Here is a 23,394-nt window from a genome sequence, read left to right as displayed (position 1 = left end):
CTCTATCTCTCTGTCTGAGTGGTGTGATAGTGATGGGAGAGAACACAGTCTATCTCTCTGTCTGAGTGGTGTGATAGTGATGGGAGAGAACACAGTCTATCTCTCTGTCTGAGTGGTGTGATAGTGATGGGAGAGAACACAGTCTCTCTCTCTGTCTGAGTGGTGTGATAGTGATGGGAGAGAACACAGTCTATCTCTCTGTCTGAGTGGTGTGATAGTGATGGGAGAGAACACAGTCTCTCTCTCTGTCTGAGTGGTGTGATAGTGATGGGAGAGAACACAGTCTCTCTCTCTGTCTGAGTGGTGTGATAGTGATGGGAGAGAACACAGTCTATCTCTCTGTCTGAGTGGTGTGATAGTGATGGGAGAGAACACAGTCTCTCTCTCTGTCTGAGTGGTGTGATAGTGATGGGAGAGAACACAGTCTATCTCTTTGTCTGAGTGGTGTGATAGTGATGGGAGAGAACACAGTCTCTCTCTCTGTCTGAGTGGTGTGATAGTGATGGGAGAGAACACAGTCTATCTCTCTGTCTGAGTGGTGTGATAGTGATGGGAGAGAACACAGTCTCTCTCTCTGTCTGAGTGGTGTGATAGTGATGGGAGAGAACACAGTCTCTCTCTCTGTCTGAGTGGTGTGATAGTGATGGGAGAGAACACAGTCTATCTCTCTGTCTGAGTGGTGTGATAGTGATGGGAGAGAACACAGTCTCTCTCTCTGTCTGAGTGGTGTGATAGTGATGGGAGAGAACACATTCTATCTCTCTGTCTGAGTGGTGTGATAGTGATGGGAGAGAACACAGTCTCTCTCTCTGTCTGAGTGGTGTGATAGTGATGGGAGAGAACACAGTCTCTCTCTCTGTCTGAGTGGTGTGATAGTGATGGGAGAGAACACAGTCTCTCTGTCTGAGTGGTGTGATAGTGATGGGAGAGAATACAGTCTATCACACCACTCAGACAGACAGATAGACGGTGTGTGTTAATGTGAAGCTCAGTGTGTGTAACAACTCTGGTCAGGTAGGGTCAGCAGACGGTAGGCGTGGTCAACATCACAAGACTGGATGTAGACCACCCCTCCCTCCCTCCATCTCCATGTATCCATCTTTCCCTCCCTTATTCCCTCCCTACCCCCCTCCTTTAAACACATAACCGTGCTGTTACGGTTCTTCATTGGTACCAGATGTGGGGTAACATATCAGATACACTTACAACATGACAGCAAGTCCCATTTGTGAGGAGTAACTAAGGACTAAATCAGCTTTAGGACATGGTAGAGAGAATGAGAGAGAGAGAGAGAGAGAATGAATGAAAGAGACATAGGGAGAGAATGAAAGAGAGATGGAGAGAGAATGAAAGAGAGAGAGAGAATGAAAGAGACATAGGGAGAGAGAATGAAAGAGAGAGAGAGAGAATGAAAGAGAGAGAGAGAGAGAATGAATGAAAGAGACATAGGGAGAGAGAATGAAAGAGAGAGAGAGAGAATGAATGAAAGAGACATAGGGAGAGAGAATGAAAGAGAGAGAGAGAGATGAAAGAGAGAGAGAGAGAATGAATGAAAGAGACATAGGGAGAGAGAATGAAAGAGAGAGAGAGAGAATGAAAGAGAGAGAGAGAGAATGAATGAAAGAGACATAGGGAGAGAGAATGAAAGAGAGAGAGAGAGAATGAAAGAGAGACGGAGAGAGAATGAAAGAGAGACGGAGAGAGAATGAAAGAGAGACGGAGAGAGAATGAAAGAGAGAGAGGGAGAACCTGGGGAAAGAGGTTGTGAGCTGCACATTCCCTAGCCAGTTGTCATACATATGAAGAATTCCAAAAGTTCACTTTGCCCTCATAAAACTGTTAAAGCAAGGTGAGCCAGTATACTTTATAAACGCCCAGGGATTTCGGCGCCTGGAGCAGATCATCACTGCTATTCCAAACATGTTCCTGCCGTACCAGAATAATTAAAAGTATGACAAAGATAGATGTGGAAATGCCTGTCATGAAAGGATTTACAGAGTAGTGAAACCTCATTCTCTCTCTGTGTTAGTAGATTCTGGTCTATAATGAATGTTTTAATATGGGGATGATTCCTCTCAATCCTAAATACACAAAGCGTATAATAAAAAATCTCCTGCAGAGTTTAACATGTGCTGTCAAGAGATGTCACTTGATCACAATGAGCGTTTTCAAACAGACAGAGGAGGGTAAAGATCTCTGCAAATATTTACACAGTAGCCAATCCAAGTCCGGGATTCTGTGAGTGACAGGCGGTATTATCCACACAAGCCACACCCACTCGCCTGGCTGGACCATTCGCTGGCTTAAAACACTGATAGAACACACCCTCAAAGACATGAACCAGGAACTCAGTTTGGTTCAACAGGATCCTCGTCTTACAAAGCCACACTATATAAGATATGGATGGGATTTTGTAGGATATTGATAGGGGATAGCAGTGTTACCAGTGTTATGATTGAGAGGCTGCTTTTGACTGGAGGCAGTCACACACACACACACACACACTGCCTGAACTGCTTGTTTTAGCAGTGGACAACAGACACCAGAGACAACAGATACTTCTGGCATGCAGCCAACCACAGCATGCCGTTGACACCCACTCATCAATAGTCATACATAGTTGTGGATGGAAAGGCGTTATGTATTTGATGACAGCCATGGACCCTAAATGGTGAGTGGGTGTGGTGAGATTACTGTCCTTCCTGCCTCCTCCTCCTCCGTCATGTAAACAGAAGCTCTGCAAGTCAACCGACCAACACCCACTATATCTATATTGCTACGTGAATAATATCCATGGCACTACTCAAACACACACAGAGGACAGATATGGTTCCCTGACCTCTGTAACGAGACCATAGTTACTAAAAACAGACCGAGGACATTCCTTTCAGCTCACCAAGCACCAAACTACAACAAACAAAGCAAATCAAATGTCACATACGCCGAATACAACAGGTGTAGTAGACCTTACCGTGAAATGCTTACTTACAAGCCCTTAACCAACAACGCAGTTAAGAAAATAGAGTAAAGAAAATATTTACTAAATAAACAAAACAAAAACAAATAATAATAATTACGAGGCTGAATACAGGGGGTACCGGTACCAAATAAATGTGCGCGGGTACAGGTTAGTCGAGGTAACTTGTACATGTAGGTAAGGGTAAAGTGACAGAACAGCACACCAAGGTGCAGTAAAACCCAGACATATTCCAGTGTTACCTCGGTGAAGAGGTGCTGCACCACGGTAGCCAAGGCCTCTATCCTGCGGTTGCCCTGCTCCAGGAGCCGTCGGAAATGCTGAAGGCTCTGGTTCTTCTTCTCACACTGGGCACGGTAGTGGGCCACCGTGGCCGGCTTAGCCTCCACTAGAGCCCGGGCCGGGTGGGATGCCGAGACCACTGGTCCCTGGACTGGGAGAAGGACGGCAGGGACTGGGACCAGGTCTGGTTGGGACGGCTGGGGTTGGCTGGGTCCTCCTACCTGAGTAGTGGTGCTCGTCTGGGAGAGGGTCCTCGCCAACGGCGTCCCCCGCGCCTTGTTCTTGTCCACTGAAAGAGAGCAAGGTCGGTTGAGTGTGCTGGCCACGATGTTTAGCATGGTCTCTCACATTCCACTCTCCACAACCCCTCACACACATAAAACCTAGAAACACAACACAGACACACTAGCATGCAGGAGGATACGCTTAAAGGTCTCTGAGCAGACACCGACTGAAACCCCAGTGGAGCTAAGAAACAGTGCAGCAGTGCATGCTGGGATAGCTCTGTAATGATGGGCCCCGAGGTAGATTCCAAGGATCCATTACGAGTGCATTAGCATCAAGCCACAGTGCAGTTAGGAGACAGAACCATCCACTCCCTCCCTTTCTCCGTCCATCTCTCCCCCCCTCCCTTTCTCCGTCCATCTCTCCCCCCCTCCCTTTCTCCGTCCATCTCTCCCCCCCTCCCTTTCTCCGTCCATCTCTCCCCCCCTCCCTTTCTCCGTCCATCTCTCCCCCCCTCCCTTTCTTTCATCCCTCTCTCCCTCCCTCATTTTGCCGTCTCTTCTTCTCTCCCTCCATCCCTCTCTTATATATTTTGCTGTCTCAGAGCAAAGTGGACCATGGAGATTTCATGCCTGACTGAAGCTGCATGCCGTGTTTTATTAAGAGGGCAAACTGGCCACAGCTCTTGACCCTACAGCAGACTGTCAATAGAGTTAACCCTGATATTGATACTTCACGTTGATCATCATTAATAATTGTATCAATAATGCCATACCAACCATCTCCATCTTTCCCGAAAGCAACCAAATATAAGTTGTGTTAGTAAAGCTCTCTTTAATAGTGTTTGCATGTTAAGACGTCCACCTGACACAGTCAACTCAATGAGAGGCAGAGTGCTATAACACTATGTGAGTCTCATCACCACACCAGCTGAACTATGACCTTCTCCCTAAGAGGGTTAAACACTGTAATACTGCCCCCTTATGGCCACCACGCTGTCAATAACCCCTCACAGTCATAGAAACAGGCTTCATGTGTCACCTTGAGTGGCAGTCCTGGTGCTAGAGGGACACAGTGTCAGCAGGGTTTTCAGCCCACCACTAACACAGCTGATTCTAATAATCAACTAATCATGGTCTTTAAATCTTAGATCTCAGTTTAGACAGGGCTGGAACAAAAACATGCACACACACAACACACACACTGTACTGTATGAGGTTTTGATCTACTGTATCAGCCTATGCATACACCATCTGTCTAGCTCTACAATAACCAGAATGGAGCTCAAACTCCATCTGTCTAGCTCTACAATAACCAGAACGGAGCTCAAACTCCATCTGTCTAGTTCTACAATAACAAGCATGGAGCTCAAACTCCATCTGTCTAGCTCTACAATAACCAGCATGGAGCACAAACTCCATCTGTCTAGTTCTACAATAACCAGAACTGAGCTCAAACTCCATCTGTCTAGCTCTACAACAACCAGCATGGAGCTCAAACTCCATCTGTCTAGCTCTACAATAACCAGCATGGAGCACAAACTCCATCTGTCTAGCTCTACAATAACCAGCATGGAGCTCAAACTCCATCTGTCTAGTTCTACAATAACCAGCATGGAGCTCAAACTCCATCTGTCTAGCTCTACAATAACCAGCATGGAGCTCAAACTCCATCTGTCTAGCTCTACAATAACCAGCATGGAGCTCAAACTCCATCTGTCTAGCTCTACAATAACCAGCATGGAGCTCAAACTCCATCTGTCTAGCTCTACAATAACCAGAACTGAGCTCAAACTCCATCTGTCTAGCTCTACAATAACCAGAATGGAGCACAAACCCCATCTGTCTAGCTCTACAATAACCAGCATGGAGCTCAAACTCCATCTGTCTAGCTCTACAATAACCAGCATGGAGCTCAAACTCCATCTGTCTAGCTCTACAATAACCAGCATGGAGCTCAAACTCCATCTGTCTAGCTCTACAATAACAAGCATGGAGCTCAAACTCCATCTGTCTAGCTCTACAATAACAAGCATGGAGCTCAAACTCCATCTGTCTAGCTCTACAATAACCAGCATGGGCTCAACAGACACACTCATATCAAACAATTTACTAATCCAATCTCCAATTACATTGCATTATCCTATTAGTCAACAGCCATATCATTTATTAACAGTTTGACACTAATCTGCCATTTTGGGTTATATATATATATTTATATATATTTTCTTGTCATGCTATTTTCTGTTTCTAAATTCAAAGCATCAGTGTGTGTGTGCATAGGGACACGCGGACAGACAGTGGTGGGACATGCTTGAGTATGAAACTTGTGTGTGTGTGTGTGTGTGTGTGTGTGTGTGTGTGTGTGTGTGTTAGTGGGTAATTTGCGCTCTGTCAGTGTGTCTGCCTCTTCTAATGGCATTGTGGTTGACTTCCCCACACCCTGGGACACAGACACACTAGAGACTTTCCGTAACACAGACAGAGTTTCAACGCTTCCTGGAGCATGTCGCACCGCTGCCAGTCTGGATGTCCCCATGCATGGCTGGAGCTAACAGGGGGAGCGGAGCCTACTTTCATCCTGTGTTTTCACAGCCTACCACAGCACCCAAAAGACAACACCACACCCACAGGGGCATCCTGTGGGTGACTGCTAATCGCAAAACTCTTTTAACACACCAGGGAGGGGAAACCAAAACATCCTCCCAGGAGGCAGGCAGGCTGACACACACACCACCCACATGAATAGTCGTCATTCAGAAGCATAAACTGTAATTTATGACAATCATCTCGGTTTACTTCAATGAGGGCGGAAACTTCTGAAGAGAATCAAAACAAAGGCCATGGAGGTTTATCTGATCTGCCTAAGAGGCTGATGTCACTGGACCAATATATAGACCACTATTATATAACATGTTTGCCAGTAGTATTTCTGTTTACTGGGAGGAGCTTCAGATATGGCTATGTCCATCATATTCAGCAACATATCGTCACCTTTTACAAAATGTCTCTTGCTTATTTTTTCTCCGTTCTGGAGGGAAAAAGAGTCAAGCGGACATTTTGCAGTGCGTGTACCTGGGATCTGCCATGCAGGCTGATAGAGGTTCAGGGCCCAGTCTGTGAGAGAGATGTCAGTCAGTTAGCCACTTAGCATACAGTGGGAAATTATGTGCATCCCAAATGGCACCCTACTCCCTATTAAGTGCACTACTTTTAACCAGTTCGCTATATAGGGAAGGTGGTGCCATTTGGAACATATTTTACAAGTTAGAAAAAAACATCTCTGGATGGAAGTTGGGCTTGGGCACAGATCTAGGATCAGCTTTCCCTCCACAAGTCATGACCGTAACTATCATGGGGAGAAACACTAAACGGATCTTGGATCAGTGTCTAGAGGAGACTTTAAGAGGTGCTACTAAAAGAGATATCGGGGAGAGATGAGAGGCTGGATGAGAGGAGGAAGAGGACGAGCGGAGAGGGTGTCTTTTAGTTGAGGATGGCGTGTGTGGCTGTGTGTGTGTGTGTGTGTGTGTGGGGCTGTGTGTGTGTTAGATCTGTCATCTGAGTAGATCAAACCCTTTTGAAACGTATTCCCAACTGAACTGTAACCATGTTGGTGTTTGAGGCTACTGTAGTTTGCCAGAACGTAGAGTGAGAGTTGGACAGAGAGCCAATCCCTCATCAACTGTACAGTATTAATTACACTCTCCTGACTGCTGCTCCAATGGGCTGGGTGGCAAAAATACAACCCACTTCATAGGATGGATTACTGTGTGTGTTGGGGGCAGTAGCTTTTCCACCCAGATCAGCCTTTCACAGCATTGAGCAGTGTGCAAAAGCTATTGCCAAAATTATGACCCACACCCACACACCCACACCCACACCCACACCCACACACCTCAGCGCTGTGAAAGGCTGATCTGGGTGGAAAAGCTACTGCCCCCAACACACACACACAGTAATCCAATCTTATTCCATCCTATAAAGTGGGTTGTATTTTAATTTGCCAGCCCATTGGAGCAGCAGTCAGGAGAGTGTAATTAATACTGTACAGTTGATGAGGGATTGGCTCTCTGTCCAACTCTCACTCTACGTTCTGGCAAACTACAGTACATTCAAACACCAACATGGTTTCATTTCGGTTGGGAATACGTTTCAAAAAGGGTTTGATGTGCCAGCCAGTGGCAGTAAACAGTGCCCATCACTTGTGCACACACACACACACACACACACACACACACACACACACACACACACACACACACACACACACACACACACACACACACACACACACACACACACACACACACACACACACACACACACACACACACACACACAAAAGGTAGCCCGTAGTCTTAATCTGGGTAGGATTAAAGATGCCCCCTGCTGTGCTCAGATGAAACATTAAATCTGGAAAAATGAAAAAAGTGTGAATCTGACGACATTAATCCGCAAACTGCATCTGCAGCAGATTTGTCAAATGCGGATTTTGATGAACAGTATTTAAAAGATGTGGCGTTAGCAGCATTGGATGCACCCATGTGAAAGCCTGCTGGGCCATAGGCAGGAGGGCGAGAGTCTATGTGCTAGCCGGGCCTATAATGGGCTTCACAGAACATCTTAAACGGCTGTTATCTCAGTATTAGACGTTATCTCTTTGACAACCTTGAGGTGACTATGGAATATAAGTATGATTAGAAGTGAAGTGTAAGACACATTGTAAATAAACCAAGCCCCCAATAAGGCTGAGAACTTCTCATATACCACCGTGTACCCCATATAGTGTACTGTTTCTGACCAGGGCCCTATATTGACCAAGGCCTATACTCGGCCTTGTCTCAGGATGGTAAGTTGGTGGTTGAAGATATCCCTCTAGTGGTGTGGGGGCTGTGCTTTGGCAAAGTGGGTGGGGTTATATCCTGCCTGTTTGGCCCTGTCCGGGGTATCATCAGATGGGGCCATAGTGTCTCCTGACCCCTCCTGTCTCAGCCTCCAGTATTTATGCTGCAGTAGTTTATGTGTCGGGAGGCTAGGGTCAGTCTGTTATATCTGGAGTATTTCTCCTGTCTTATCCGGTGTCCTGTGTGAATTTAAGTATGCTCTCTCTTCTTTCTTTCTTTCTCTCTTTTGGAGGACCTGAGCCCTAGGACCATGCCTCAGGACTACCTGGCATGATGACTGCTTGCTGTCCCCAGTCCACCTGGCCGTGCTGCTGCTCCAGTTTCAACTGTTCTGCCTGTGGCAATAGAACCCTGACCTGTTCACCGGACGTGCTACCTGTCCCAGACCTGCTGTTTTCAGCTCTCTAGAGACAGCAGGAGCGGTAGAGATACTCTCAATGATCGGCTATGAAAAAGCCAACTGACATTTACTCCTGAGGTGCTGACTTGTTGCACCCTCCACAACTACTGTGATTATTATTATTTGACCATGCTGGTCATTTATGAACATTTGAACATCTTGGCCAGGTTCTGTTATAATCTCCACCCGGCACAGCCAGAAGAGGACTGGCCACCCCTCATAGCCTGGTTCCTCTCTAGTTTTCTTCCTAGGTTTGTGCCTTTCTAGGGAGTTTTTCCTAGCCACCGTGCTTCTACACCTGCATTGCTTAATGTTTGGGGTTTTAGGCTGGGTTTCTGTACAGCACTTTGATATATCAGCTGATGTAAGAAGGGCTATATAAATACATTTGATTTGATTTGGAACAGGGTGTCAGTTGAGATGCAAGTGAACACATCCCCGGTGACACGGCTACTGACTCCTAGAAAATCTAGAAGGACTCCTGGCCCACCTGCAGTCCAGTCAAAGTTCATTAACTGCAATAACTGGGGCCTCGTAGACCGTGTCGCTCGCCTAACGAGGTGACTGAACTCCCAGCCCGGCTGTATCCATGGCAACACATGGAGAAATATCGATGTCAGAGGAGGCTACTGAGGGGAGAATGGCTCATTATAATGGCTGGAACGGAGCCAATGGAATGGCATCAAACCACGTGTTTGATGCCATTCCACCTATTCGGCACCAGCTATTACCACAAGCCCGTCCTCCCCAATTAAAGTGCCACCAACCTCCTGTGGTCAGTGTGTGGAGTGAGTGAGAGAACATGGGGTATCATTAGCACATGTGTGCCTAGCAACACTGAACTGGGGTCCTTATAGTGCTTCACTGATTGGGTCCACCCAGCAGTATGCCTGTACAGACATTTTTACTGACCTGTTTTAAATTAGCCTACATACCTAAAAACAGGCTGCCTGGTATAAAAATAAAATAGATTTGATATCTGTTCATCACAAAATATGCCACATAAATATGAGAACCAGAAGGCATGGCTGGCTGAATTCATTAGAGAATATATACATTCCTTTAGAGAATGTATAATCTTATCGCTCCCAAAATACCACTAAACTCTCCAGTCCACCAGACAGATTTCAGAAAGGGACCATCTCTCCCTCCCTCCTTTGGAATATTCTGTCCTCATTTCACCAGATAATTCCCTCATCAAGCGAACGTTGAAAAAACATTGAGGTTAGCTCTTGCACGTATGGGCATCCTTGCCGCAGAGCAGGCAGTGACTAAAGCCTGCTGTAACCTACATTTCTCTCACAGCAGAGAAGTGGGTCTCTAAACCACTAAGATGGAGGCCGCCCTCAGGCAGACACGTGCAGCCTGAGCTTGGATACAAAACAACACGTCATATTACGGTTTTACTATTACACACTCCGTTTCACTGCTTGGCAAATATTACTATTCTAGCCGGTGTAGATATAACCATTTAATAACAGAGATAGTACGTAGCCAGATATGTGCAGTCTAGTTTGAATACAACAACAGCAGGCCAGGCTAAAGTACAGGTTTCAACAGACAAAATGCCAAAGACTAAATAGCACGAAAAAACTACTCAGTAAATAGACGTATAACCATTTGAAACAAAGGGAGGAGTCAAGCTCGTGATTGACACAAAACCAGCATGCCAGCTCATAGTACTGCTTTTCAATAGATACAATGACACAGAACACAAAGAAATGGCCTGTTCCAGACAGCCTTAACATAGTGGTTTAATAACAGAAAGATGGTCAGGCTACTAGGAGCCAGATGAGGCTGTGTGTCTGGGCACCATGAGGCTGTGTGTCTGGGCACCATGAGGCTGTGTGTCTGGGCACCATGAGGCTGTGTGTCTGGGTACCATGAGGCTGTGTGTCTGGGTACCATGAGGCTGTGTGTCTGGGTACCATGAGGCTGCGTGTCTGGGTACCATGAGGCTGCGTGTCTGGGTACCATGAGGCTGCGTGTCTGGGTACCATGAGGCTGTGTGTCTGGGCACCATGAGGCTGTGTGTCTGGGCACCATGAGGCTGTGTGTCTGGGCACCATGAGGCTGTGTGTCTGGGCACCATGAGGCTGTGTGTCTGGGTACCATGAGGCTGTGTGTCTGGGTACCATGAGGCTGTGTGTCTGGGTACCATGAGGCTGTGTGTCTGGGTACCATGAGGCTGTGTGTCTGGGTACCATGAGGCTGTGTGTCTGGGTACCATGAGGCTGTGTGTCTGGGTACCATGAGGCTGTGTGTCTGGGTACCATGAGGCTGTGTGTCTGGGCACCATGAGGCTGTGTGTCTGGGCACCATGAGGCTGTGTGTCTGGGTACCATGGGAGTCAAGCCCCTCTGGGCTTCACGGTTAGAAGGAGCCCTCTGCCTTGCCGGCTATTCACCAACACGCTATGGTGGAGCCACTAGCGTAGAAAACACACACACAAATACACACCACAGACACAGAGAGAGTGGCATCTCTTTTGTATACATGGCGGCTATACACAACAGTGAGAGCACCCCCTGGTAAAGAAAGACTGCAAGGCAACAATGGCTGCCGCGGCACGGGGGAAGAAATAGGGAACGGGGGAGATAAGACAACGGAGGAGGGGTACGATGGATGGAGTGATGAGGTGTGTGTGTGTGTGTGTGTGTGTGTGTGTGTGTGTGTGTGTGTGTGTGTGTGTCTCAGACCTGCATGGAACACCACAGTGGTCTTCTTGCATCCCGAGAGGAGTTGGAGATTCCGGAACAATCCTTTGGCTGTCAACTTCACATGGAAGTTAGACAGAGAGAGTCTAGGAGACCATAACATGTCTCTGGTGAGAGATTCTTCTAGTATAGACGCAAAGAAAAAAGGAGGGAACAATGAGAGGGAAAGAGAAATCCACTGTCTCTAGTCTTTAGTCTCTAGGGTAGATACTCCTCCAGACTAGGTTAGTCTCTAGGGTAGATACTCCTCCAGACTAGGTTAGTCTCTAGGGTAGATACTCCTCCAGACTAGGTTAGTCTCTAGGGTAGATACTCCTCCAGACTAGGTTAGTCTCTAGGGTAGATACTCCTCCAGACTAGGTTAGTCTCTAGGGTAGATACTCCTCCAGACTAGGTTAGTCTCTAGGGTAGATACTCCTCCAGACTAGGTTAGTCTCTAGGGTAGATACTCCTCCAGACTAGGTTAGTCTCTAGGGTAGATACTCCTCCAGACTAGGTTAGTCTCTAGGGTAGATACTCCTCCAGACTAGGTTAGTCTCTAGGGTAGATACTCCTCCAGACTAGGTTAGTCTCTAGGGTAGATACTCCTCCAGACTAGGTTAGTCTCTAGGGTAGATACTCCTCCAGACTAGGTTAGTCTCTAGGGTAGATACTCCTCCAGACTAGGTTAGTCTCTAGGGTAGATACTCCTCCAGACTAGGTTAGTCTCTAGGGTAGATACTCCTCCAGACTAGGTTAGTCTCTAGGGTAGATACTCCTCCAGACTAGGTTAGTCTCTAGGGTAGATACTCCTCCAGACTAGGTTAGTCTCTAGGGTAGATACTCCTCCAGACTAGGTTAGTCTCTAGGGTAGATACTCCTCCAGACTAGGTTAGTCTCTAGGGTAGATACTCCTCCAGACTAGGTTAGTCTCTAGGGTAGATACTCCTCCAGACTAGGTTAGTCTCTAGGGTAGATACTCCTCCAGACTAGGTTAGTCTCTAGGGTAGATACTCCTCCAGACTAGGTTAGTCTCTAGGGTAGATACTCCTCCAGACTAGGTTAGTCTCTAGGGTAGATACTCCTCCAGACTAGGTTAGTCTCTAGGGTAGATACTCCTCCAGACTAGGTTAGTCTCTAGGGTAGATACTCCTCCAGACTAGGTTAGTCTCTAGGGTAGATACTCCTCCAGACTAGGTTAGTCTAGGTAGATACTCCTCCAGACTAGGTTAGTCTCTAGGGTAGATACTCCTCCAGACTAGGTTAGTCTCTAGGGTAGATACTCCTCCAGACTAGGTTAGTCTCTAGGGTAGATACTCCTCCAGACTAGGTTAGTCTCTAGGGTAGATACTCCTCCAGACTAGGTTAGTCTCTAGGGTAGATACTCCTCCAGACTAGGCTAGTCTCTAGGGTAGATACTCCTCCAGACTAGGTTAGTCTCTAGGGTAGATACTCCTCCAGACTAGGCTAGTCTCTAGGGTAGATACTCCTCCAGACTAGGTTAGTCTCTAGGGTAGATACTCCTCCAGACTAGGCTAGTCTCTAGGGTAGATACTCCTCCAGACTAGGTTAGTCTCTAGGGTAGATACTATTCCAGTGCAGGTGAAAAGGAGGGAACAAGAGAAAAAGACTCCCAACAAAAACAAGTCCAAAAGCACAGCTACACCACTCCCAGATAGAGAGAGAGAGAAAGAGCTACACCCCTCCCAGATAGAGGGCGAGAGAAAGAGCTACACCCCTCCCAGATAGAGGGCGAGAGAAAGAGTTACACCACTCTCAGAGAGCGAGAGAGAGCTACACCACTCTCAGATAGCGAGAGAGAGCTACACCACTCTCAGATAGCGAGAGAGAGCTACACCACTCTCAGATAGCGAGAGAGAGCTACACCACTCTCAGATAGCGAGAGAGAGCTACACCACTCTCAGATAGCGAGAGAGAGCTACACCACTCTCAGATAGCGAGAGAGAGCTACACCACTCTCAGATAGCGAGAGAGAGCTACACCACTCTCAGATAGCGTAGGGGGGGAAGATACACTCGAGCTGTACCCCCAGCCAATGGAAAACAAGAGAAAATGGCGCCAAAAATAGCATTGTTTTTCTGCCACCTGCAGTAGAGAAGTAACAGTATGGAGATAGTCCAGGTCTAGTCTGTAGTAGAATCCTCAGAGAGAAAGGACGAAATGTAGGCAGAAACACCGACGATGATGATGATCTCTTCTTCCCCTAGTGATGCCTCACACACACACACACACTGCCGCGGACACAGACACACACACTGTAACAAACACACACTGCAGCATTTGGGACCAATAGGCGTTAGAGGTTCACTCTCATACACACACACACGGTTAGACAAAGCTCAGCCTCGGCATCTCTGTGTATCTCACACTGGTTCTTTCGATAGTACTGTGAAGAAAACACACAGAGAGATGCTGCTAGGGATGGAGGGAGGAAGGAGGGGAGGAGAGGAGGGAGGGGGAGGAGTGTGCGCAGAGCGGCAAGTGGGCGGGACCTGAGAATAATATCTCTCTCTCTCTCTCTCCTTCACTCCCAGGGTGAAGATGTGAGTGGGAGGATGGACGGATGGATGGATGGAGGGAAGAAAAGGAGAAGAGAAGGTGGGAGGATGCAGATGGATCATACCGAGGTTCCAACTGATGGGAGAGCAGAGATAAAGGAGAGAAGAAAAATGTGGATCCTTGAAAGCAGGAGGCCCCACCTCTCTCCCATCACTCCTCGCTCTCCCCACCCCTCTCCCATCACTCCACCCCTCTCCCATCACTCCACCCCTCTCCCATCACTCCACCCCTCTCCCATCACTCCACCCCTCCACCTCTCTCCCATCACCCCTCTCTCCACCCCTCTCTCTACACCCCTCTCTCTACACCCCTCTCCCATCACTCCACCCCTCTCCCATCACTCCACCCCTCTCCCATCACTCCACCCCTCTCCCATCACTCCACCCCTCTCCCATCACTCCTCTCTCTCCACCCCTCTCCCATCACTCCTCTCTCTCCACCCCTCTCCCATCACTCCTCTCTCTCCACCCCTCTCCCATCACTCCTCTCTCTCCACCCCTCTCCCATCACTCCTCTCTCTCCACCCCTCTCCCATCACTCCTCTCTCTCCACCCCTCTCCCATCACTCCTCTCTCTCCACCCCTCTCCCATCACTCCTCTCTCTCCACCCCTCTCCCATCACTCCTCTCTCTCCACCCCTCTCCCATCACTCCTCTCTCTCCACCCCTCTCCCATCACTCCTCTCTCTCCACCCCTCTCCCATCACTCCTCTCTCTCCACCCCTCTCCCTCTGTGGCAGGTGCTGTGTTAAGCCTATTCACTGGGAGGGTGGCGTCTGTGAAAGGATGCATTTGTCACACATAAAACAAACACACAAACGCCTCAGAATATTGATGAGTGACACTGTTCTGCGGGGTGGCTGTACAGGCAGCCTGTGAATGGCTGTCCGTTTCCATCATTCAGCTGCTCTTTTCCCTGTCTGGAGAATCAGCATGGAATACACACCACAGGGGGTATATGGATGATGAGGCACAGATAAACACTGGACCATAGAGAAGGCTGGGATTCAATGCGACTGACATTCTGTTGGGGGTTTATGAATTTAATTCATGCTAATAGATAGTGATGTCCCAACAACACCTATAAAATGGTTTGATAAAACTGCGCTAATCAATAAATGACAAGATACGCATTGGAGCACATTGGAGGGTGTGGTAGTGAATGGGGCATATGATCAAATGTGAGTCAGGGGGTGTCAGTCACATGATGGCACTTCCTCCTCTTCCCCCTGTTATGATGTGGAGGGGAAGGTTAGTGTTAGACAAACACACTCTCCAGGATACACTTTCACACTCCACCACCAGGGGGCAGCAACCAGGTCTAAATGCTGAGCCAAGGCTTGATAAGCACATCAGGTGCTGACAGTTAAGGTGATGTCACAGTGGCAGCTTGGGGAACCTACTTGTTTTGTTGAGGGTTTTCGTTAGTTTTTGAGTCTTTAGTTTGGGAAGGCGTTTGGTATTTTCCTTTTTGTACATATTTAAGTTTCAGCACCATCTGAAGAAATAATAATTCGCTTGGACTGGCCGACCCAGAGGTCAAGAGAGACAGAGCTGGCCCTGGACCAAGGCAAGGTTGCTCTCTCCCTGGGCACAGTACATTCAACATTGAGGTGCATACGCTGATTTCTCACACATTCATTCAGGTTACAGACCATGTAACTGTGTAACAGTTTAGCTTCCGTCCCTCTCCTCGCCTCAACCTGGGCTCGAACCAGGGACCCTCTGCACACATCAACAACAGTCACCCACGAAGCACCGTTACCCATCGCGACACAAAAGCCGCGGCTCTTGCAGAGCAAGGGGAACAACTACTTCAGGTCTCAGAGCGAGTGACGTCACCGACTGAAACGCTATTAGCGCGCACCACCGCTAACTAGCTAGCCATTTCACATCGGTTACATATGTAACTAGGCCTAAGACCCCTAGACATAATGAGTCAGGTTACAGACCATGTAACTATGTAACTAGGCCAAAGACCCCTAGACATAATGAGTCAGGTTACAGACCATGTAACTAGGCCTAAGACCCCTAGACATACTGAGTCAGGTTACAGACCATGTAACTAGGCCTAAGACCCCTAGACATACTGAGTCAGGTTACAGACCATGTAACTAGGCCTAAGACCCCTAGACATAACGAGTCAGGTTACAGACCATGTAACTAGGCCTAAGACCCCTAGACATAACGAGTCAGGTTACAGACCATGTAACTAGGCCTAAGACCCCTAGACATAACGAGTCAGGTTACAGACCATGTAACTAGGCCTAAGACCCCTAGACATAACGAGTCAGGTTACAGACCATGTAACTAGGCCTAAGACCCCTAGACTTAACGAGTCAGGTTACAGACCATGTAACTAGGCCTAAGACCCCTAGACTTAATGAGTCAGGCCTAGTTACATGGTCTGTAACCTAAGACCCCTAGACATAACGAGTCAGGTTACAGACCATGTAACTAGGCTAAGACCCCTAGACATAATGAGTCAGGTTACAGACCATGTAACTAGGCCTAAGACCCCTAGACATAACGAGTCAGGTTACAGACCATGTAACTAGGCTAAGACCCCTAGACATAATGAGTCAGGTTACAGACCATGTAACTAGGCCTAAGACCCCTAGACATAATGAGTCAGGTTACAGACCATGTAACTAGGCTAAGACCCCTAGACATAACGAGTCAGGTTACAGACCATGTAACTAGGCCTAAGAACCCTAGACTTAACAAGTCAGGTTACAGACCATGTAATCATGTAACTAGGCCTAAGACCCCTAGACATAACGAGTCAGGTTACAGACCATGTAACTAGACCAAAGACCCCTAGACTTAGCCAATGCAACAATATTAGTAGGCTAGTTAATGGGTTTGTAACACCCCTCTCCCCTCCACATCCCATCCTCTCCTCTCCTGCGAGGCAGCCGTGGTTTACAGGGACAAGGTCACTCCAGAGAGAAATCTGTGTGAGTGAGTGAGAGATGGAAAGAGAGAGAGAGAGAGATAGAAGGGGCGAGAGAGACGGCAGTTGGGTATGGCCATACCCGAGCTCAACACCAATTTAAAAAAGCTAAAATCCTTCCAATTCCTTTTAAAAGGATAACTCAGTTTAGCGGTATTAGTGGTCTCAGGGCCACCGGAAAATCTGTGGCAAGGCGGCATTTCGTTTTCAAATCAGGTGTGGCAGCGCCACTTTTGATTTATACTTTACAAAAATATAAACGCAACATGCGTGGTTACACATGGTCTGCAGTTTTTAGTCCGGTTGGATGTACTGCCAAATTCTCTAAAACGACGTTGGAGGAGGCTTATGGTATATAAATTAACATTCAATTATCTGCTCTGGTGGGCATTCCTGCAGTCAGCATGCAAATTGTATGCTCCCTCAAAACTTGAGACATCTGTGGCATGGTGTTGTGTGACAAAACTGCACATTTTAGAGTGGCCTTTTATTGTCCCCAGCACAAGGTGCACCTGTGTAATGATCATGCTTTTTAAATCAGCTTCTTGATATGCCACAACTGTCAGGTGGATGGATTATCTTGGCAAAGGAGAAATGCTCACAAACAGGGACGTAAACACATTTGTGCAAAACATTGGAGAGAAATATGCTTTGCTTTTGCGCGTATGGAACATTTCTGGGATCTTTTATTTCAGCTCATGGGACCAAAACAGGTTACATTTATATGTTTGTTCGGTATAGTTTAATAGCAAAGTGCTGTTTTTTAGACCCATTTGCCTCATGATTTCTCGAACTCAACGCACAATTTCTCTGTCCTTCATATCGAAGTTCAGCTACAGCGCCTTGCGTGTCTCAACCAATCAGATTCACAGAAATCGCAGGTCGCACGGGCCGAGCACAGCACACAAAGCTCAAGGGGCTCTCTCTACTTTCCTCTGGTATTTAGCAAGCGTGATAACACATCACTTCCCACACAAGCAAAAACTCTTACATAAATGTAGCAGCCTAAACACCAGCCAACTGACATGCTGTATTGCATGGAAATGAGACTCTTTTTCCGTCTGATCAACTGTAGACTAGGCTACTAACAATAACAGCTGCATAGTGTAGCCTACTATGCACCCTGTTCCTCTGGCCAGGGTAAACGAAGCGGTAACATTATGTATTTATAGCCTATTTGTTCGTGAGGAAATGTGAATGGGATCAAATTTGGTTTATATTCAAATTTGGTCTGACTAGGCTATCTAGAGCTTTTCCAATCCAAAATGATTAAGTGGAATGAATCAAAAACACAGTAGTCGACAGACTGATTTGTAATTAGGTCTACAGTTGCATAGCGCAGACTATACGCAACCTGCATAAAGCAAGCTCAGCCCTGTGTTAATGTCCAATCATGTTGCTTCTCTGTGTCGGTGTATAGGAAACCAACATAGTTCTGCTTTAAAATATAATTCATACTAACAAGTACAAAGTTGCTGAAGTTTGACAGGGTTTATCCTCCTACTCAAGGCCAGGAGTTTTCCAGGAATGTTTTAAAACCCCGGGACCTGATTAGAAATACTCTGGTCCCATCATAGCCCATATGAATCCTTTTTACAACATATGAATCACATCATACTGTAAAAGGTCCAGAGTTTTACCTGATTAGGCTACCAGATCAGGAAAAACTACGTACCACACCACTCTGGGACCTATGGTGCCACCTCTGAGCAGTCTGACTTTAGGACCATACGGACACCTCGGAGCGGAAGGGCAGTAAATAAGCTTCAACTCCTTGTCACTTTGCCATACCCTAGGTTTCGCTAAAATGACACCCCTGAAATGCATGGTCCTGTATCCAACAATGTGACAGAACTAACAAAAACAGTATTTTAGTTTGACAAATGAGACTCGAAGAATCTCCAAGTGGTCACTTCATGTAAGAGCCCCACTTGAGAAATATGTTCTGAGCTACAAGACAACTCCAGTTCAACTCAGCCCTGAAGTATAAATAGTCCAATAGCAGCGCTGCACTGATCCAATATCTAAACTTAGGCAGCAAGCAACAAAATGAATAAAGTCTGTCTTATAAAAGAAAACTGAAAACAGGCATCTTGTCAGACCGCTTCAACAGCCATTGTAACCACTGGCCTGTAAAGCCATTGTTTTGTGTGCGTGTGTGTGTATACGTGTGCAATACTGTGTGTGTGTGTGTGTGTGTGGTGGTATTCCGACGGGGGTGACAGCATGTCTGCAACTGGTGGCTCCCCACAAACCCCCAGTGGGAGTTCCTGATGCAACCGCAGCAGAGAGGCAGTCAGGCGCCGAGGCCTAGCCCAGTCAAGACCAGCCCAGGCTGGGGGAAGGGACTAACCACAGACCCATGCTTGACCAGGCCTCCAGGAACACATCCACACTTCAAAGCCTCTGAGATGGCCTAAATATGTTAACTAAAAACACTGTACTTTCTGCTTTTTAAAAGACTGATTTGGGATCAGCAATCGCAAACCCAAATCTAATCTCAACTCTTATGTGCTGATCAACAAAAACTAATCTGAGACCTGTTGATAGGAGCACGTTCGGACCACATGTCCTTAGTAGTGGCATTGTTGCCAACTGCCAACAGCAGAGATCGCAGGACGAATGGCCCTAGTGTCAACACATTACATTGGACTCAAACGACTGCCCTATTCTTCCCCTGACTCACCACACGGTGCCAACCTGCCAGTTAAAACAGATGGGCATCGTCACATTAAGCACACATGTCCACAACAATGCACAGTCAAAGGTGAGAGAAGTATTTGAAGAGACGCCAGGGCACTGTTGATGTGGCCGTCCGTCATCTGTGACGAGCCTGGATACAACAGCGCTGTTTTACCATGCATGCACACAGGGTCTGTGTGTGACAGAGGCAACAGTTTAGCCTAGTTTCACTCCAAGTGATTTCCATCAGTCCCCTGTATCCCAATAATGACAGGAAGTGTTCGGGACACCATTCTTTGTGTGTTTGTTTACCCTTGTCACGAGCTTGTGAGCTCCGAGCTAGTCAGCCAGAACGCACAACCCAAACGCTCCTAATGACCCACACACACATGGGAATGCTTTCCAAATCGCTAACACGTTTTTACATTCTTCTATTTATAATTGTCTCCCTCTTATCTCCCCAAATAGGCTACAGACGTCCATAACTGTGTTTTAAATAGAACACCTTTGAACTAAACACAGTGACTTAAAACCAGTGGTGGAAAAAGTATCCAATTGTCAAACTTGAGTAAAAGTAAAGATACCTTAATAGAAAATGCATCAAGTCAAATTGAAAAAAACAACAACTGTAAAATACTACTTCAGTAAAAGTCTAAATGTATTTGGTTTTAAATATACTTAAGTATCAAATGTAAATGTAATTGCTCAAATGTACTTAAGTATCAAAAGTAAAAGTATAAATCATTTCTAATTCCGTATATTAAGCAAACCAGACGGCACCATCTTCTTTTTTCTATATTTTGTTTACGGATAGCAAGGGGCACACTCCAACACTCAGACATCATTTACAGATAGCAAGGGGAACACTCCAACACTCAGACATCATTTACAGATAGCCAGGGGAACACTCCAACACTCAGACATCATTTACAGATAGCCAGGGGAACACTCCAACACTCAGACATCATTTACAGATAGCAAGGGGCACACTCCAACATCATTTACAGATAGCAAGGGGCACACTCCAACATCATTTACAGATAGCAAGGGGCACACTCCAACATAATTTACAGATAGCAAGGGGCACACTCCAACATCATTTACAGATAGCAAGGGGCACACTCCAACATCATTTACAGATAGCCAGGGGCACACTCCAACACTCAGACATCATTTACAGATAGCCAGGGGCACACTCCAACACTCAGACATCATTTACAGATTGCCAGGGGTATACTCCAACACTCAGACATCATTTACAGATAGCAAGGGGCACACTCCAACACTCCAACATCATTTATAGATAGCAAAGGGCACACTCCAACACTCAGACATCATTTACAGATAGCAAAGGGAACACTCCAACACTCCAACATCATTTATAGATAGCAAAGGGCACACTCCAACACTCAGACATCATTTACAGATAGCAAAGGGGACACTCCAACATCATTTACAGATAGCAAAGGGAACACTCCAACACTCAGACATCATTTACAGATAGCCAGGGGCACACTCCAACACTCAGACATCATTTACAGATAGCAAGGGGCACACGCCAACACTCCAACATCATTTACAGATAGCAAGGGGCACACTCCAACACTCAGACATCATTTACAGATAGCAAAGGGAACACTCCAACACTCAGACATCATTTACAGATAGCAAGGGGCACACTCCAACACTCAGACATCATTTACAGATAGCAAGGGGCACACGCCAACACTCCAACATCATTTACAGATAGCAAAGGGCACACTCCAACACTCAGACATCATTTACAGATAGCAAAGGGAACACTCCAACACTCAGACATCATTTACAGATAGCAAGGGGCACACTCCAACACTCAGACATCATTTACAGATAGCAAAGGGAACACTCCAACACTCCAACATAATTTACAGATAGCCAGGGGCACACTCCAACACTCAGACATCATTTGCAGATAGCAAGGGGAACACTCCAACACTCAGACATCATTTACAGATAGCAAGGGGCACACTCCAACACTCAGACATCATTTACAGATAGCAAAGGGCACACTCCAACACTCAGACATCATTTACAGATAGCAAGGGGAACACTCCAACACTCAGACATCATTTACAGATAGCAAAGGGAACACTCCAACATCATTTACAGATAGCCAGGGGCACACTCCAACACTCAGACATCATTTACAGATAGCAAGGGGAACACTCCAACACTCAGACATCATTTACAGATAGCAAGGGGAACACTCCAACACTCAGACATCATTTACAGATAGCAAGGGGAACACTCCAACACTCAGACATCATTTACAGATAGCAAGGGGCACACTCCAACATCATTTACAGATAGCAAGGGGCACACTCCAACACTCAGACATCATTTACAAACTAAGCATTTGTGTTTAGTGAATCCGCCAGATCAGGTATTAGGGATGACCAGGGATGTTCTCTTGATAAGTGTGTGAATTGGACTATTTTCCTGTCCTGCTAAGCATTCAAAATGTAACAAGTACTTTTGGGTGTCAGGGAAACTGCATGGACTAAAAAGTACATTATTTTCTTTAGAAATGTAGTGAAGTAGAAGTAATAGTTTTCAAAAATGTTAACCATAAAGTACAGGTACCAAAAATATTCTTAAGTAATACTTGAAAGTTTTTAAAACTTAAAGTACTTCACACCACTGCTTAAAAGATCAGTGAAATGAAATTAGGTTAAAAGTTAGTTCATAGTTATAAGAACACTTTCGGATTATACTGTATATTGAGCTAGAATTATTCAGTCAGCCACCTGTGATATAACAACATTGCAACACTTTTGACAACACTGGTCAAGGGAAGTGCACTGATACGACGTGCAAGTGATATCGTCCTACTTCCTGTTCCTGTCCCCTAATCTTTTGAATGGGCTAGCTTGACGTTTATATCATCAAATTCATGAAAACTAGGTCAGTTAAGATATATACAGTACCAGTGAAAAGTTTGGAAACACCTACTCATTCCAGGGTTTTTCTATATTTTTACTATTTTCTACACTATAGAATAATAGTGAAGACATCAAAACTATGAAATAACACATATGGAATCATGTAGTTACCAAACAAGTCCCTTTTTTTCCAATTTTCGCCTAAAATGACATACCCAAATCTAACAGCTTGTAGCTCAGGACCTGAAGCAAGCATTTTCTTGATACCATTTAAAAGGAAACACTTTGAAGTTTGTGGAAATGTGAAATGAATGTAGGAGAACAACACACTAGATCTGGTAATAGATAATACAAAGAAAAAAACATACGTTTTTTTTTTTACCATCATATTTGAAATGCAAGAGAAAGGCCATAATGTATTATTCCAGCCCAGGTGTAATTTAGACTTTGGCCACTAGATGGCAGCAGTGTATGTGCAAAATTTTAGACTGATCCAATGAACCATTGCATATCTGTTCAAGACTGCCCAAATGGTTCATTAATACATTTTCAAGTTCATAATTGTGCACTCTCCTCAAACAATAGCATGGTAGTCTTTCACTGTAATAGCTACTGTAAATTGGACAGTGCAGTTAGATTAACAATCATTTAAAGCTTTCTGTCCATATCAGATATGTCTGTCCTGGGAAATGTTCATGTAACTTATAACCTCATGCTAATCACATCACCTTATGTTAGCTTAACCATCCCATCACCATTGAAGACCATTT

General features: G+C 46.0%; 1 protein-coding gene across 7 annotated transcripts in view; it reads right to left on the bottom strand.

Annotated features, from left to right (window-relative positions):
• LOC139579283 (microtubule-associated tumor suppressor 1 homolog A-like) overlaps positions 1-23,394 on the bottom strand; it is a 93,581-nt gene that overhangs the window by 16,534 nt on the left and 53,653 nt on the right. For 4 of the 7 annotated variants that reach the window (XM_071407803.1, XM_071407805.1, XM_071407801.1 and 1 more), the window contains exon 7: positions 3,220-3,548. The exons of 1 other annotated variant lie outside the window; for it this stretch is intronic. In XM_071407803.1, the coding sequence (XP_071263904.1) occupies positions 3,220-3,548 (329 nt within the window). Of the gene's footprint in view, positions 1-3,219; positions 3,549-11,489; positions 11,750-23,394 lie in introns of those variants that run through there. 2 more of the 7 variants (XM_071407808.1, XM_071407807.1) reach the window with 2 other exon arrangements.

This window comes from Salvelinus alpinus, chromosome 6 (assembly GCF_045679555.1).
Source record: "Salvelinus alpinus chromosome 6, SLU_Salpinus.1, whole genome shotgun sequence".
Classification (NCBI taxonomy): Eukaryota; Metazoa; Chordata; class Actinopteri; order Salmoniformes; family Salmonidae; genus Salvelinus; species Salvelinus alpinus.
The sequence above is the reverse complement of the archived record's forward strand: the minus strand, read 5'-3'. Positions and strand labels throughout refer to the sequence as shown.